At 40.8% G+C, this 18,400-nt stretch overlaps 1 protein-coding gene across 6 annotated transcripts in view; it reads right to left on the minus strand.

The window, feature by feature from the left end:
- ERMARD (ER membrane associated RNA degradation) overlaps positions 1 to 18,400 on the minus strand; it is a 114,613-nt gene that overhangs the window by 20,094 nt on the left and 76,119 nt on the right. For 5 of the 6 annotated variants that reach the window (XM_089669715.1, XM_089669711.1, XM_089669714.1 and 2 more), the window contains one exon: positions 4,544 to 4,666. The exons of the other annotated variant lie outside the window; for it this stretch is intronic. In XM_089669715.1, the coding sequence (XP_089525841.1) occupies positions 4,544 to 4,666 (123 nt within the window). The remainder of the gene's footprint in view (positions 1 to 4,543; positions 4,667 to 18,400) is intronic. 6 annotated transcript variants of the gene reach the window in all.

An 18,400-nucleotide genomic window follows, 5' to 3' on the forward strand; every position in this document is an offset into this window, starting at 1 on the left:
CAATACATTTCAGTACAGAAGGAATGTGAGGAATGTGGAGCTTACAATCTAAAGGAAGGGGGAGATGATACAAAAGGTGATAGCTGCAGGGGATGATCTGGTGGAGGTGATTCAAGTACAGTTCTTAGGTGGAGGTGGGGTAGGCTTCCCTAAAGAGGTGAGTTTTCAAAGATCGCCTAAAGGCAGACAGGGTGGGGGCTAGCCGGACATGATGTGGTAGGGAGTTCCAGAGGATGGGAGAGGCTCTAGAGAAGTCCTGGAGGCGAGCGTGGAAGGAGGTGATGAGGGAGCTAGAGAGGAGGATATCATGGGAGGAGTGGAGTGGGCGATTTGGGCGGTATCTGTGGATGAGGTTGGCGATGTACCTAGGGGCAGTGTTGTGGATGGCTTTGTAAGCTGTGGTTAGTATTTTGAATTTTATACGTTGGGTTAGTGGAAGCCAGTGAAGGGATTGGCAGAGAGGGGCAGCAGTCGCTGATTGGTTGGTAAGGTGTATGAGTCTAGCAGCAGCATTCATAATAGACTGAAGGGGGGAAAGCCTGTGTAACGGTAGACCAGTCAGGAGGGAGTTGCAGTAATCAAGGCGGGATATAACCAAGGCATGGATAAGTTGTTTTGTGGTGTCACTGGTCAGGAAGGGGCGGATTTTGGAAATGTTCCGGAGGTTGAGGCGGCAGGATTTAGCCAGTGAGTGGATGTGGGGCCCAAAGGAGAGGTCAGAGTCTAGGATTACGCCTAGCACCCTGGCATCAGGGGAAGGACCAATGGTAGTGCTGTTGATCTTAATGGTAAAGTTATGAGTGGGGGATCGGCTGCTTGTAAAAACAATCCTGCAGCTAATTAGCCACTAGGATTGCTTTTACATGAAAGCCGATCGCCGGCTGAAAAAAACGATACCAGGATGATGCCTGCAGCTGTAGGCATCATCCTGGTATAACCATTCAAAGTCCAGTGATGTACCACTACATCGCTGATCCTTGTTGGGTGTATATGCTGTGTTCTTTTTTTTTTTGTATGCAGCCTGTGGACTGAATGAAAAAAAAAGAAGAAATCTCTGCCAGAAAAAGTGTGTGGTATGTCCACCATTAGAATATACCGCCCTGCATCCACCCACTTCTAATGGTGGGCACACATTAGGTCACACTTTGCCACATGCGCCAGTTCCAAGATTGTACAAATGTCTAAATAGTGGCACGCTTGAATAAAAATTGTCCACGTATAAGTGGTACCCCATATAGAAAAAGGATGACACCAAGTCCCAAACTATCTTGCCACTGCTCCCCATGTAGTCTGGGCATCCAGGGGGCTCCACGTGACTATCTATTCCCTCGTATATCCGAAACTTATAAGTATAGCCTGTTGTTCTCTCACAGGTCTTCTAAATCTTGACCCCATATCTGGCACGCTTGCTGGGGAGAAATTGTTTGAATGCAAGGCGGCCAGAAAAATTAATCAGGGACTCATCAATGCAGATTTTTTTCTGGGGAGTATAGACATCTGCAAATTTTTGGTTAAGGTGATTTGCGAGGGGCTGAATTTTGTGGAGACAATCAAATTCAGGGTCACCCCAAGGATGACAGAGTATATTGTCGTTGAAATGCATAAAACACATTATACTCTCATATCTATGGCTGACCATGGCAGCAGAGAAGATGGGAATATGATGAATCGGGTCTGTGGACCAATACAACCGCAATTCATTTTTTTTTTTAGTAATGCACATGTTGAGGGCTAGGCCCAAAAAAATGTAAATTCGGAAACCGTAATGAGTTTCCTTGCGACTGGTCTGGCAAGGTTTGAATTTGGGTTGGCGGCGATAAATTGTTGTGCATATAAATTGCTTTGATCCACAATCAACGCATACAGATATTCCGTGAAAAACAGCTCCAAAAATCAAGCAGGTATGTGAAAGACCAAGATGTACTAGACCGCTGGTACTCGCCAGTTCACCAAAAGGTAGCGTGGCACTAGTACTGGCACTCTGCTGCATATGAGAGATCAGGCCTGATTCTGCGAACACTGCGGTTTTGTATCAAGTGACAGTGACCTACTGACACTGCACTTGCTGGGGGAGAAGGGGGGGTAAGCCTAGGGGCTAAACGCAGGTGCCGATGCTGATCCCGCTAACGCTGCATTTTTGGGGACACTATACTAATGTGAACGCTGGTATAGTGCTGATCTGATCAAAGATATTGATCCGTTCAGACACTATACTAGCAATGGAGGGTTATTGTGCATGAGCGTGCTCCTGGCAATTAAGGGGTTAAATGTGATGACTGGTGTACTGACGGGCAATCTGATGCTATCTGGGAGGGGCGTGAAAACCATGGGAGCGCAAATCATGTGTGTGTGTGTGTGTGTGTATATATATATATATATATATATATATATATATATATATATATTATTGGCACTGGTGAGGAAGGGGTTAACTTTTTTAGGCAATGAAAGGGTTAACTGTGTGAGGGGAGTGTTTTACTAGGGGGGGTGTGTGTACTTCACAGGAACACGCTGATCCCGAGAGATAAACTCCTCTCTCAGGATCAGCATGTTAGGAGCTGACAGGGAGCAGAGCTGCATTGTAAACAATGCAGCTGTGCTCTGTGTCACTGCTTGCCGGCAATCGCCGGGACCCGGCGGGTAATGACCGTCCGGTACACGGTAATTGACACCCGCTGCCACGATTGGCAGGATGGGTAGGGCGGGTGTGCGCCCCCTACCTGTTTTGCAAAATGACGCTTTAAAACGTGATTTTGCCCAGCGGTGCCACCTTGTGGACGTTTTTTTGCAGTGGCCGGACGGCAAGCAGTTGATGAAAACTGGATGTGTCCAGTTCTGAAAAAATGTAGGCCCCAAGGGTGAAGCGTTTTCTTCCCCCCAATTTTGATTGCTCATTCTGCTTGTGAAATACAAATGCAACATATGCGGATCACCCACCTTCTTGCTTGCCCCACTTCTGTCTTCTTTCCCTGTCCCTCCCCTGAATTTAAATAGAATTGTACTGGTATACATAAAATACAGTTACAATGTTGAGCAAAGCTTCAATAAACAGCCACTTATATAACATCTGCCTCCTTGCTCCTCATGACTAGATGATACTATGACAGTTCTAAAAAAGAGCATATAGCTATTCATCCAGTGAAACATTATGTACATACAATAAGTTGATTACCACCTCCAGTCCGGCCGTTGTATATAAACGGCAGCCGGACGGTGGCACTGCAGGTCGGGGGCCGTTTATAAACGGTCTCCCCACACCCTGCTTGTGCGCGCTCCCTCTGTACGAGGTCCCGATCATGTGATCGCTGATTGGCCAATCAGTGATCACATGCAGAGTAGTAAGCAAGATGTCACTTCTGACATCATTGCTTACTACGTGTGAAATCTGTGAATGATCACAGAGGTCACATGGTACAAGGCTAGTCACAACAGCCTTGTGCCATGTGACAAGCTGTGACCAATCACAGCTCACTCAGTAGTTCTCAATGGCTGCAAGAATGCAGACAGAGAGAAAGAGAAATGATTGCTTTTACATCCTATATGGGTGTAAAAGCAATCAGTGTAAAAAAAAAAAAAAAAAATCATCACCCCCCACAAGTAGTACAGTGTCACCATGGTGACACTGTACTGCTAGGGTGACAGTATGTAAAAAAAATAATAATATAAAAAAATAAAAGTGTAAAAAAAAAAAATGTTTAAAAATTATAATTTTTGGTTATAAACTAATTTGGCTTATTTTTTTTTTACTAAAAAGATAACGGAATAAATGTTGGCCAGGATTTATGATGAAATATTATTTATTTGCAAAATTTTATAAGAAAAACACTTGTTTTCAAAATTTTTGGACTTTTTAATTTACATAGCAAAACAAATAAAAATCCCAGCAGTGAATAAATACCACCAAAATAAAGTTTTATCTGTCTCAAAAAAAATGGTAAAAAATTCATATGGGTACAGTGTTGCATGACCGCGCAATTGTCATTCAAAGTGTGATAGCGCTGAAAGCTGAAAATTGCCCTGGACAGGAAGGGGCTAAAAGTGTCCGGACAGGAAGTGGTTAACCAGCATTTACTCAGTAACTGTGACTCGTATGTGAATGGGGCAAAGTTGAATGTTCTAAGGTAATTTCTCTTCTGGTCAAACTATTGCTTGCCCCACTTCTGTCTTCTTTCCCTGTCCCTCCCTTGCCTGTCATAGACAATTTGAATCTTTCTGGTTCAGCAGGAAACTGGAACGATCTTTGCATGAAGAGTGGTACCAGATTCCATTATTCACCATCCAAAACGTATATTTGTCAATTCCCAGGAAAATTCAAGCTGTCTTGGATGCCAAAGGCGGTCCAACTCCATATTAGGTAATGATTTTGTTCTTTTACCTGGTGTTTCCATAATTTTATCCAGCCCCTGAAGGAGTTGTTTCATCTCTGTATCAACTGAGGCTAGTTTCTTCCCTGGGTATACAGAAGGGTTTTTCAACCACTTTAATCTGCTTATTGTATAAACGCAATAAAAATGTATTTAACTAAAAAATCCAAATACTGTACTTGTCTGTTTGAAGATCCCACTTCTCATTGCTGAACCCACTCATTCTTTGATGTTGAAGCAGTGAGAAAACATGCATTATTTCAGCACAAAATGATACACTAGGATCTGTCATGTCGTCAAGCCTGCACAGGAAACAAAACAATCTCAATCAATCAGACTCTTTATGAGCACACATCTTTCATCATAATTTCAAGAAAAGAAGCTGGTAACTAATTTTAAATAAAACAATAGTTTCAACTAAAATTGTGCTTCTGTGCTCTGTGGCTTAAAGGTGAAGTTCATCTTTTTTTTAGGAAAATAGCCTATGCAAACAATGGCTTTTACAGCAAAACCTCCGAGGCTGGACTTATGAAGTCAAGTGGGAGTGACCGTGTTAGCATGTGCACACAGGCTTCTTAGGTCTTTCCTAACAGGCAGGGGCCTTAGACTTGCATAAGGAATGCCATAAGACTGCTCTCTACAGCTTTGCTGGTGACATTTCTTATGAGAGAATGTACTCTCTCCCTATCAGCAGAACCACGAATAAGCCTGTGAGAGCACGCATCAGGATTTGAATATTGCTCGCTTCTGTGATACTGGGGGTGAGAGGCCAATGGCTGCAGTCTCCTGGCAATAATGAAGGACAAGGGATGATGGCTATGGGAATTTTTCAGCCAGACTTCCGTGGGAGAAGGTGCTCAAATGTCCTACAGGTATGGCGCTTATATTAAGCAACATTTTCCCAACAGAATCAATGTAACAGATGGCAGCACACTGGTGAAATCACTTTGGGAAAAAACTTTATTCCTGACCATAGACTCACACTGATGCGTTTCACCTAAATTGGACTTACTAGTAGAGAACATTTTCTCAAATAACACAGTTTGTTTTAACCTTCTGGGGACCCATATCTGCATAGGCTATTTTTCTACAAAAAAAAAAACTTTACATGTAAACAGAATGTATAGTGGTTTTGCACATATTTTCTTTATTAAAACTAAAAAATAAAATGTTAAACATTTTCTCTTTTGAGCTTTTGAAATAGGAACATTTTTGTATAAATATTCTTTATTTGCATTTCCAAAGGTCTTAAGGCTACTTTTCTAGTTACTCCTTATCTACTGTCACAAAAAGGCTGTTTGCAAAGCATTACAGCTCAGTAGAAATTCACATGCAATTGAATACATCACTGCTGTAACTCCTGTCCTTCTTCAAGTACTTACAAGTTTTTCGATAAAAAAACAAGGGTTCTGAAAGGAAACAAGTCTGGCCATGCTCTCTTTAGAAAAACCACTGCACCATGGAAATCAAGATGTCAGATATTAAATGCTTATTTGTAAACATAGGATTTTTGTACTCACAGTAAAAACCTATATATGAAGTCCATTGAGGGACACAATAAGTCATTGACTGTCGTGTCATAATGTCACCTATGGGAGGACTGGACACTGGCAAACAAAAAAAATTTGTATGCCAGCCCAGGATAACCCCTCCTCCTACCAGCATGATTCAGTGTTGTAGCAAGGCATGATCATAAACATGGAGGGCATGTGCCCCTCAATTGACTCCAAAAAAGGATTTTACAGTGAGTACACAATCCTATTTTCCTTCTTTCTCATCCATTGAACGACTCTGGAAGTCATTAACTGCAGGGATGTCTAAAAGCAGTCTAATTGAGGGAGGGGAAACAGCAAATAAAATGATAAACAGGCCCATCAAAAACAACAGAACTAGGTACTGCCCACTGCTCAAAGAGTTGAAGGACCTTATACCCTAAGCTGGCATGGGATGGGGCTTGAACATCCATCTGGTAGAACTTGGAAAGCCCAGAAGACCAGGTGGCAAATTTGGGAAATAGTAGCCTTACACTGAAGAGCCCAAAAGGCACTTACATACTGTACACAGTAAAGTGTGCCTTCACAGAAAAGGGAGGAATCCTTTCCTTAAAACTGTAAGGTTATGAAATGGTCTGTCTGAGCCACAGAGAAATGATGGAATGGGAAGTTCAGTCATTCTGAAGAAAGCAGTGGCTGAGAGATTACAGCCCAAACCACATTCAGACAATGGACATAAATCTCCTACTGACAAAGGGACAGCAGAACGATATCCTGGTTGAAGTGAGAGGCTGAAACTACACTGCTCAAAAAAGTTAAAGGAACACTTTGAAAACACATCAGATCTCAATGGGGAAAAGTATGCTGGCTATCTATACTGATATAGACTGGGTAATGTGTTAGGAAAGTAAAGAATGCCCCATCGTTTGATGGAAATGAAAATTATCAACCTACAGAGGACTGAATTCAAAGACACCCTGAAAATCAAAGTGAAAAAATGATGCAGCAGGCTAGTCCATTTTGCTGAAATTTCATTGCAGGAACTCAAAATGGTACTCAGTAGTTTGTATGACCCCCACGTGCTTGTATGCATGTCTGACAACGTCGAGGCATGCTCCTAATGAGTCAACAGATGGTGTCCTGGGGTATCTCCTCCCAGATCTGGACCAGGGCATCAAGGAGCTCCTGGACAGTCTGAGGTGCAACCTGGCAGCGTCGGATGGACTCAAACATGATATCCCAGAAGTGTTCTATTGGATTTAGGTAAGGCGAGTGTGGGAGCTATTCAATGGTATCAATTCCTGCATCCTCCAGGAACTGCCTGCATATTCTCACCACATGAGGCCAGGTATTGTTGTACACCAGGAGGAACCCAGGACCCACTGCACCAGCATAGGGTCTGACAATGGGTCCAAGGGTTTCATCCCGATATCTAATGGCAGTTAGAGTGCCATTGTCTAGCCTGTAGAGGTCTGTGTGTTCCTCCATGGATATGACTCTACAGACCATCATTGACCCAACACCAAAATGGTCATGCGAACTATGTTACAGGCAGCATAATATTCTCCACGGTTTCTCCAGACCCTTAAATGTCTGTCACATGTGCTCAGGGTGAAGCTGCTCTCATCTGTGAAAAAGCACAGGGCGCCAGTGGCGGACCTGCCAATTCTGGTGTTCAATGGCAAATGCCAATCGAGCTCTATGGTGCCGTGCAGGGAGCACAGGGCCAACTAGAAGACATTGAGCCCTCAGGCCACCCTCATGAAGTCTGTTTGATTGTTTGGTCAGAGACATTCACACTAATAGCCTGCTGGAGGTAATTTTGTAGGGCTCTGGCACTGCTCATTCTGTTCCTCCTTGCACAAAGGAGCAGATATCGGTCCTGCTGATGGGTTAAGGACCTTCTACTGTCCTGTCCAGCTTTCCTAGAGTAACTGCCTGTCTCCTGGAATCTCCTCCATGCTCCTGAGACTGTGCTGGGAGACACAGTAAACCTTCTAGCAATGGCACGTATTGATGCGCCATCCTTGAGGAGTTGGACTGCCTGTTTAACCTTTGTAGGGTCCAGGTATTGCCTCATGCTACCAGTAGTGACACTTACCCTAGCCAAATGCAAAACTAGTGAAAAACAGTCAGAAAAGATGAGTAGGGAAATAAATGTCAGTGGTCTCCACCTGTAAAACTATTTCTGTTTTGGGGATCATCTCATTGTTGCCCATCTAGTGCACCTGTTAATTTCATTAACACCAAAGCAGCTGAAACTGATTAACAACCCTCTCTGCTACTTAACTGACCAGAACAATATCCCAGGAGTTAAATTGACTTGATGCTATACTCTGATTAAAAAGTGTTCCTTCAATTTTTTTGAGCAGTGTACTTTAGGTAGAAAGTTCTGGACCCCTACATCAACTTGTACTTATGCTAAACCAGAAAGGGTTCTTTACAGGATAAAGCCACCAGTTCAGACACTCACCTTGATGGCTATAAGAAACACCACTTCATGTGTAAGAATGAAGAGAAGATTCTCTGATGGGTTCAAAGAGTCATTTTTAAATGCCCAGAGAACCAAATTCAGATCCCATGGAGTCACAAGGGAGCCACGGTGAACAAAGGTCCAAAAGTGACCTTAAAGTACATTTTTTTTACTTAAAAGAAATACTAATATCTCTCCACTGCAAGCAGGCTCCTGCTCTAAACTAGAACTGTACATTTGCACCTGTTCAGAATGACTGACACACACACACACACACACACACACATACACACACACTGCGAGAGGGATGCAAAGGAACTGCTAATTACTGCTGTGGAGGAGGAAGAGAATCTTAGCTTTTGTTCTGTGCTACTCTTGTGCTGCCTGTGTGTGGTGCTCTGAACAAATGGATGTATAGTTGAAGTTCAAAGCAGGAACGTGCAGGCCGAGGAGATTCTTACAGGACTTCATAGGTTCTGGCAGCACAGAGGTCACAAACAGAATGAGTGTCAGCATGGACAGGGGACAGTTTAAAAAGCAAGCTCAGAGGAGAATTTTACAGAAAAAAAAACAGCTAATGCAAATAAGCTATAACAGAATCTGTTTTATGAAAACAACTTTGACTTTAATGACACTTTAATCAAAAAATAGAAAGTCAAAAGGTCTCTGGAACAATATAGCAAGATCGGAGACCTGACCCTTACTGGTGCCAAGGGCCAAATGCTGGTCCAAACCCAGCTGTAGGAAGAAAAAGATTAATCCCACAGAAGGCCCCATTCCAAGGAAAATACGTCTTCCATGTACGGTGACAGACTTTTAGAGTATACTTCTAACATTTACCTTTGTAGATAACTAATTTAGAGATGTCCCTGTCCTTCAGAATCTGAACTTCCACAGCCATGCCATTAAAAGCTACTAACTGTAAAGTAGGATGGTAAATCAGCCCTGGTGACAGAAGATCTAGATGTTATGGAGGAGACCACAGAGCAAACAAAAAGGAGACTTATCAGGTCGCAGTACCAAATCCATCTAGGCTATCTATGAGTATCACCAGAATGCTCCCCATCTTAATTCAGCAAAGCAGACAAGGAAGAAAGAATGATGTAGATCAGGATGAACTGATCCCACGGAACCACCAAGCATCCGCTCCCTCTGCTAGAAGATCCCTGCACTTGGAGACAAACATATCAAGGTTTCTGTTGAACTTCTAAGCCAGGAGGTCCACATCTGGTGTTCCTTACCAGTGACACAGGTCCTGGAACATATCCGGGTGTAGGGACCACTCCCCCTGGAAGCTGGACTTTCAACTTGTCCTAACCTAGGATAAAAATAGCAGAAAAGGCTCATCCAAGCCACGAGTCCATTCCAGGGCTGATGTTTGAAGGCTGAGGATCTATCTGAATCTTTGCAAAGTCTGGACAGTCAAAGTCAGAATCTATACTGACCATTTCCTTAGTAGGAGGTCATCTAAGTATTCCACAATCGGAATACCTCAAGAATGCAGCAAGCGGCTTGCATCTTGCTGAACACGTTAGGTGCAAAAGATAGGCAGAATGGCAGGTCCACCAATGGAAAATGCAGGGGACCTGCAGCAAAGCAATATGCTGGTGCAATGGAAAGACGGGGGGCATGTAGGCAAATGGAGAAGATGATAGGCCTAGTGGATTCCATAAAGAATTTCTGAGCTTGAATGAAGACATTTAGAGCTTTAAAAATCCAAGAGGGAATTGATGCCTCCTTTGGGTTGCAGTAAAACCCCTGGAGTTGTTCTGCCACAGGAACTAGGGCAATGATACCTTGTTCCAAATAACCAGATAGAGATGGCTGGAGATCTCTAATCTGTGCGGCAACACCGGAAGGTTGGAAGTGATGAACTAGCTTGTAGCATCTGGAAGTCACCTCCCAAATGCAAGCATCTGTGATATAGGCTGCCCATGTGTTCTCAATATCTAACAGTAGTCCCTCCCCTTTGGAAAGTGGGGTTTGAACTTCATGCAGAATAAAATTTGTCTAAGGGCTTGGCAAGTAGATTGGGAGCCAGGCTTGGCGTTTGACAATGATGTGTAATAAAAAGATCTTTTCTTAATGTCCATCGCAGAGGAAGCCTTCACAGACTGACCTTAGACTTCTTTGGCTGATGAGGATAAGTACCCTTGACTCCTGTAGAGTCTTTGATGATGGCACCCAGAGTAGACCCATAAAGACGTCCCTTAACCCTTTGAGGACCGTAAGATTTTGGAACGCCAAAAGAATCAATTTTTTTGTTTTTAAAGTTCGTACACTTCAGTTGCTGTAACTAAGCCATTTCATGAAATAATTGGCAAAAAGCTAGATCCATTTGTTCTTTGTTGATAAGAACTAAAATTTTGACTCAAACCAAAAAAAAAAAAGAGTTTTAAGTTCTTAATCAGATGATACACGCAATTAAAAACATGGGACAAATACATCCCTTGGTCCTCAAAGGGTTAAAGGCAATCAGGAGTGTTTTATGGATGCAGGATTCGCAGTCCAACACTAGTGTTTTTCGCATGTAGACTGACAGGAGTCTTAATGCAGAAATTACATTAGAAATCTCAAACAGCCCTTCAACGCTCTAGCTGAAGGCAACAGCCAAGGGATATTTTTTAATAGTAACTAGATCCCTTCTAATAGCATTAAAACAGTTGGTAAGTGTCTGACAAATCAGGGTCACAGCTAGAACCGAGTGAAGAGCTGGTCTCGCTAGCAAAAACAGAGCTTTAGAGGGCATCCAACCATTTAATGCTAGGTCCTTGAAGCCAAGTTCGTCTTCCACAGGTAGGGTGGTCGCTTTGTTAAGACGAGACACTGCCAGATCCACAGGGGGCAGCCCATTCTTCATTAAAGTCCTTCTCAAATTGGTAGAAGGCTACTAAGCGTTTGATGGGGTGGGGATGAAAATCCTGTCTAGGTGTTTTCATTCTCCATAAAGCAGCACTTTAAACATTATCTCTCTACAGCAATTTTTTTTATTTTTCTACAACATTTTTCGCTATAAAAGTACTTAACATATGAAACAGAGAGCAAAAAAGTGAGCGCTTTAGATGGACAAGCAGCTGAAGCACACAGGATAACCAAAAAAATCCTCACATGAAAATAAAATATAAAGTGCAGCGCTAAAAATATAAATGTGACATAAAAATATATATATATATATATATATATATATATATATATAAAAAAGTCCCAATAAAGGTGACCTCGGGTAACAATGCACACTGACCAGAAGTGCACATAAATAGTGCAATGTAGCAAAGATGGAGTTCAGAAAGTAGTCATCAGCATGGAGAGGGTAGATGTATTCCCTTGATCAATGAAGGTCCGCACGGTGAAGACAAAGCTGGGCAGAATAAATCCACTAGATAGCAGAAAAGGAATCACAGCTCCACCAAAGAAAGCACCACTCCTCCACTGCACATCAACGATATCTAGGAAAAAATGCTCCCCACAAGGGATCAAGAAACAATGCCCATAGTGAAGTATAGTTAAAACTGGTTTATTGGGATAAAGCAGGATGCATTCAGTAAAATGGCAAAGTGAAATGGCAAAAACGGCTAGCACACATAAAAGCTAGCATATGTAAAACGAACAGGACTAACCGTCCTGTCAGATGTAGTGGCCGCCGGAGATCCACAATGCTCCGACGGCGTGCGCAGGCTCCTCCTTACGCGTTACGTGCCGAGCACATCTTCAGAGAAAGAACCGGTGTACGCCGCGACGTGCAGGTCGGAGCTAAATAGACCGAAAGGCGCATGCGCGATAGCCAGGCGCCATTTTGTCATAGCTCAAAAAGAGTCTGCATGCCCGTCATAGATTATCAGAAGGACAGCAGACAATACATCCATTAGGATCAAGCAAATCTCTCCATACCAAAAGGGTCATACATAATGGAGAAATATTACTGAAAACTAAATCTTAGAGATATGCATAACTATAAACATAGTCCATATCATGATTATTTAAAAAACAAGCTAGACCGAAAGGCGCATGCGCGATAGCCAGGCGCCATTTTATCATAGCTCAAACAGAGTCTGCATGTCCGTCATAAATTATCAGAAGGACAGCAGACAATACCTCAATTGGGATCGAGCAAATCTCTCCATACCAAAAAAGGTCATACATAATGGAGAAAGATTACTCAAATCTAAACATTAGAGATATGTATAACTATAAACATAGTCCATACCATGAATATTAAAAAACAACCTAACTGCCAAATTAAAATGAGTCAATGAATATATATATATATAAACAACACAACAAATAATGATCATGAAATGATAATAAAGACACCACAAAATTATCGCAAAAAACATAACTCAAAAATACAAGGATATATCTATAAAAAATAAACTTATATATAAAATAAACAAAAAATTATAAAATGAAATAAAATGAGAGTGCGGGAAACTGTTATTTTCAGCTATTGTCTATAAAACAATTTACGTCAAGTTCGACGTTAAGGCCCCGTGGATATAAAGTTTCCAATTGACAAATATATCTAGTTTCTAACTGTGAAACAGCCCAAATTTTATAAGTGCCTCTCCAATGTGGAACAATAGTATCAATTCCAGTAAATCTCAAAAGGGAGGGATCTCTCCCATGATGGCGTCTAAAATGTAGTGAGAGAGAATGATCTTTAAAACCCTTCCTAATATTATTTATATGCTCCCTGAGCCGATCACGTAACCTTCTCGTGGTACGGCCCACATATTGCTTGGAGCAGGGACATTCGAGAAGATAGACTACGTGCTTGCTATTACAGCATATGAAATTGTCTATATTATATGTGTTGTTATTAGAACTGGAACAAAAAGTAGTAATTTTCCTTTTCCTGATACCATCTACTCTACAAGCTATGCACTTGTTGCACGGGTAGAAACCTTTGTAATTAAATAAAGAAAGAGGCTTAGCAGGGGGATTAATCACATTGGGAGATATAATATCTCTCAAACTGGAAGGTTTACGAAAAATAACCTCTGGTGAGATGATGGCAACTATCAAGAGGCATGTAACTGTTACGATCGGAAGGTTTAAAGTAAGACTTAGTAACAATCTTACCACCAATGTTCATAAGAACTAAATCAAGATAATTAATTTCCACCATACTATAAGTATACGTGAAATTAATATTACTGGTGTTGTAATTAAGCGTTCCAAAAAAATTAATGAGAGATTGCTCACTCCCATCACTCCCATTCCATAACAAAAGTACATCATCAATGTACCTTTTATAGAAAGATAATTCAGGCCACTCCCTAGCATATATAATCTCCTCCTCCCAGTATGACATGAAGAGGTTGGCAAGGCTGGGGGCAAACTTAGCCCCCATAGCCACGCCATTAATCTGCAGATAAAAATTGCCATCAAACCACATATAATTCTTTTTCATCGCAAAATCCAATAGTTCAAGAATAAAACACATATGAGGTGCAGATAAAGAGCTATGATGTTTTAAATAATAATCAGCTGCCCGCAAGCCTTCATGATGGCTTATACTACTATATAGGGCTTCCACATCCGCAGTAACCAAGTAGGTAGTGGGGTTAGTAGTAATATCTTGTATAGCGTTCAATACTTGCTTGGTGTCCTTTAAATAGGATGGTGTAAGGGTAACCAGTGGCTGAAGATAGTGATCTATATAAGCTCCAATCTTATTTTCATGTGAGGATTTTTTGGTTATCCTGTGTGCTTCAGCTGCTTGTCCATCTAAAGCGCTCACTTTTTTGCTCTCTATTTCATACGTTTATATACCAATACGAGTTTGTAGCAGCTTTTCATCTTCAAATCATTAGAGATATTTTTGACACCAGAGCCTCTAGGATGGCAATTTCTGATGATGTTTATACACAATCTCATGAATCCAATGACCTTAAAGGTATTTTTTTACACTTAAATAATCTTACTACCTCTGAATTAAAAACACTATGGGATGTCTCCTTCTTAGAGAGGTACATCAAAGAGCAGATGGTACCTAGGGCTCTTAGATGGAGCATCCCACCAGATGCGGATGATCCTACCACTCTTTCTGAATGGTACCAATTTTTCAACTCAGCTGGTATTGAGTTACTTAAATTTCTTCTAATTAGAAAGAAGAAAAAGCTGAGGCTTTTGGATAATGAGATTAGTCTGATTAAAGAGAAATTGGTGCCTTTCATGGCTATGGAAGATTACACATTGGAATCTAATAAACTTAAGAAGCATTTAGAGGATATTGAAAATGAACAAAGAGTGAAGAAAAAGAAAAAGTACATTTGTGACAGTAATGATTATCAATCTAAGTTGGTATTTAAGTGGCAACTCTCTCCTGAGGAGCCACAACCTATACAATTACCTCCTGTGTCAGTACAGCTACCTTACTCTCAACCCTCTAAGCATAAACGTGCAAAAAAGAGGTTTAATCAGCCTTGGATTACACCTTCTGTTCCACCTATACCTACTCATAATAGGTTCGAACCACTTTCATATATGCCAGAGACTAATATAGGCCCCAGGGATTCTAGATGGCATCCACATGGCCACTCTATGTCTCATCAACAAACATATCCTGACTCTCAATATAGAGAGTATCAGGACAATCCACCTAGACCAGGCTACTATAGAGGTCCACCCCAGTCTAGAAATTACAATAGCCCTTATAAATCTAATTATTATGGTGGTCCACCTCCCAAGGGGAATTATCATCCTAATAATAATTATTACCAGCAATCAGGGACTTCAAGGAATTCAGGTCCCTCCAGACCACCCAGTGGACCTTATCCACCTCCTAATAATGTGGTTCCCCTTATGTCACAGGGACCTCCTAACAATTACCCTTATGTTTCCCAGCCTGCTCATTTTTTAGGGACAGGTCAGGGGAAAAAAAGAAACAAAAATTTAGAGGTAAGAGAGGAGGAAGGAGAACACATGGACACCCCCAAAAAGAGGAAGTTCTAAAGGGTAATGGAATTTTCAATCTCAGTAAAATTCATCTCACTGATGATGAGATTAAACTACTAGATAAAGGCCTCAAATTTGCTCCTACAAGACATCTTAATACGTTTGAGGCTTTTATAGATGTCCATAAGTTCTCAAGAAAGTTATCTATTAAGAGGTATTTTCTTACTAACCCTATCAGTAGGGAGCCTGCTAAGCATAGTTACTCCAATTTGAGCAATGCCTCCACCTTTAATCCACCTTCTCAAGCTAATTCTGCAGTGGGTCTTTTTAGAGAACAGGTTTTAAGGGATCTAAACAATCTTCCTGTTAGAAAATATTATACTGACCACTCTACCAAAATTGCTATGAGCTCTCTTCTTGAGAAGAATGATTTGGTTATTCGCCCGGCGGATAAAGGTGGAGGTGTAGTGATTTTGGATAAGCAATATTATGTTGACGAGGTTTATAAAATTCTGAATGACACTACAACTTATCTGCCTTTGAAAAATAATCCCATTTTGAAATATAAAAAGTCTCTAAAGAGTATTATCAGTTCTGGATTTGATAAAAAGCTAATTAACCAGAAAGAAAAGGTTTTTTTGTGTCCTAAAGCACCTAGATTACCTATTATGTACATTCTGCCTAAGGTGCATAAGGATGCTTTAAACCCTCCGGGTAGGCCAATTGTAAGTGGGATTAATTCCCTTTGCTCCAAGATTGGAGCTTATATAGATCACTATCTTCAGCCACTGGTTACCCTTACACCATCCTATTTAAAGGACACCAAGCAAGTATTGAACGCTATACAAGATATTACTACTAACCCCACTACCTACTTGGTTACTGCGGATGTGGAAGCCCTATATAGTAGTATAAGCCATCATAAAGGCTTGCGGGCAGCTGATTATTATTTAAAACATCATAGCTCTTTATCTGCACCTCATATGTGTTTTATTCTTGAACTACTGGATTTTGCGATGAAAAAGAATTATATGTGGTTTGATGGCAATTTTTATCTGCAGATTAAGGGCGTGGCTATGGGGGCTAAGTTTGCCCCCAGCCTTGCCAACCTCTTCATGTCATACTGGGAGAAGGAGATTATATATGCTAGGGAGTGGCCTGAATTATCTTTCTATAAAAGGTACATTGATGATGTACTTTTGTTATGGAATGGGAGTGAGCAATCTCTCATTAATTTTTTTGGAACGCTTAATTACAACACCAGTAATATTAATTTCACATATACTTATAGTATGGTGGAAATTAATTATCTTGATTTAGTTCTTATGAACATTGGTGGTAAGATTGTTACTAAGTCTTACTTTAAACCTTCCGATCGTAACAGTTACATTCCTCTTGATAGTTGCCATCATCCTAACTGGCTTTCTAACATCCCTAAAAGTCAGTTTGAGAGGATTAGAAGGAATTGTACCGATCTAGGTGACTAGCATACACAAGCCTCCATCTTGAAGGAGAGATTTATTGAAAAAGGCTATAATACCTCTACGCTTGATGACACCATAACTATGGTTGCAAATATGGGAAGGAAACAACTCCTTAAATCAGATTCCAAACCACCTAAGAATTTAATTTGCCCTTTCATCACTACCTTTTCAATTCAGCATAGATCTATTCGCCATATTATTAAAAAGAATTGGCAAATTTTGAGGGCTGATCCCATATTAAACAAAATTTTGCCTGACTCACCAGAGGTTATTTTTCGTAAACCTTCCACTTTGAGAGATATTATATCTCCCAATGTGATTAATCCCCCTGCTAAGTCTCTTTCTTTATTTAATTACAAAGGTTTCTACCCGTGCAACAAGTGCATAGCTTGTAGAGTAGATGGTATCAGGAAAAGGAAAATTACTACTTTTCGTTCCAGTTCTAATAACAACACATATAATATAGACAAGTTCATATGCTGTAATAGCAAGCACGTAGTCTATCTTCTCGAATGTCCCTGCTCCAAGCAATATGTGGGCCGTACCACAAGAAGGTTACGTGATCGGCTCAGGGAGCATATAAATAATATTAGGAAGGGTTTTAAAGATCATTCTCTCTCACTACATTTTAGACGCCATCATGGGAGAGATCCCTCCCTTTTGAGATTTACTGGAATTGATACTATTGTTCCACATTGGAGAGGCACTTATAAAATTCGGGCTGTTTCACAGTTAGAAACTAGATATATTTGTCAATTGGAAACTTTATATCCACGGGGCCTTAACGTCGAACTTGACGTAAATTGTTTTATAGACAATAGCTGAAAATAACAGTTTCCCGCACTGTCATTTTATTTCATTTTATAATTTTTTGTTTATTTTATATATAAGTTTATTTTTTATAGATATATCCTTGTATTTTTTTTTATATTAACAATTTTTATTGGTTTTCAAAGAAATCATATGTTACAGAAAACAAGGAGAGAAAAACAAAAAAGACAAGCAAAACAGAGAAGTACATCGATGGCAAGGATTACATTTAGTCAAGACCAATAGAGTCATATATTAACAGTGCGTTAATAATCAGGGTCTTACATTTCAGGCCAGCATAGAGGAAGAGAAATTATCCCACGGGAGCCAGATCATCTCAAATACAGCAAACAAACCACTATGTGAAGCAGTCAAACACTCCATCTGTCTTACATCGGCAATAAGTTTATACAAAGTTGGCAAGGAAGGTGGAGTAGAGGATAACCAACACATAGAAATACTTCTCCTGGCCGCTGTTAGCACATGTGCAGCAAGTTTTCTGGCTAGTTTAGGTAGACCCGGGAATGGCAAGCCCAGCAAAAAATGCAATGGGTCAAATGGAAGAGAAACATGCAACAACGATTGCAACAAGGAGCGAACCTCTTCCCAAAAAGGAGCAATGGAGCTGCAGGTCCACAAAATATGATAAAGAGAGCCAGAAGCTCTACTACAGCACCAGCAAGCAGGAGAAGCATTCGGATTATAAACATGAAGAACTTCTGGTGTTTTGTACCACAACATCATAATCTTGTATATATTTTCCTTAAAAACCACACAAATAGAGGATTTAGATGCATTGTCCCATATTTTCTTCCATGACAATAAGTCAATATCACGTTGTATAAATTGAGACCATCTACGCATATAGAGGTGAGCGTC

The sequence above is a fragment of the Staurois parvus genome, unplaced genomic scaffold, assembly GCF_062004578.1.
Source record: "Staurois parvus isolate SC_StPar_1 unplaced genomic scaffold, SC_StPar_1.0 ptg000081l, whole genome shotgun sequence".
NCBI classification, from domain to species: domain Eukaryota; kingdom Metazoa; phylum Chordata; class Amphibia; order Anura; family Ranidae; genus Staurois; species Staurois parvus.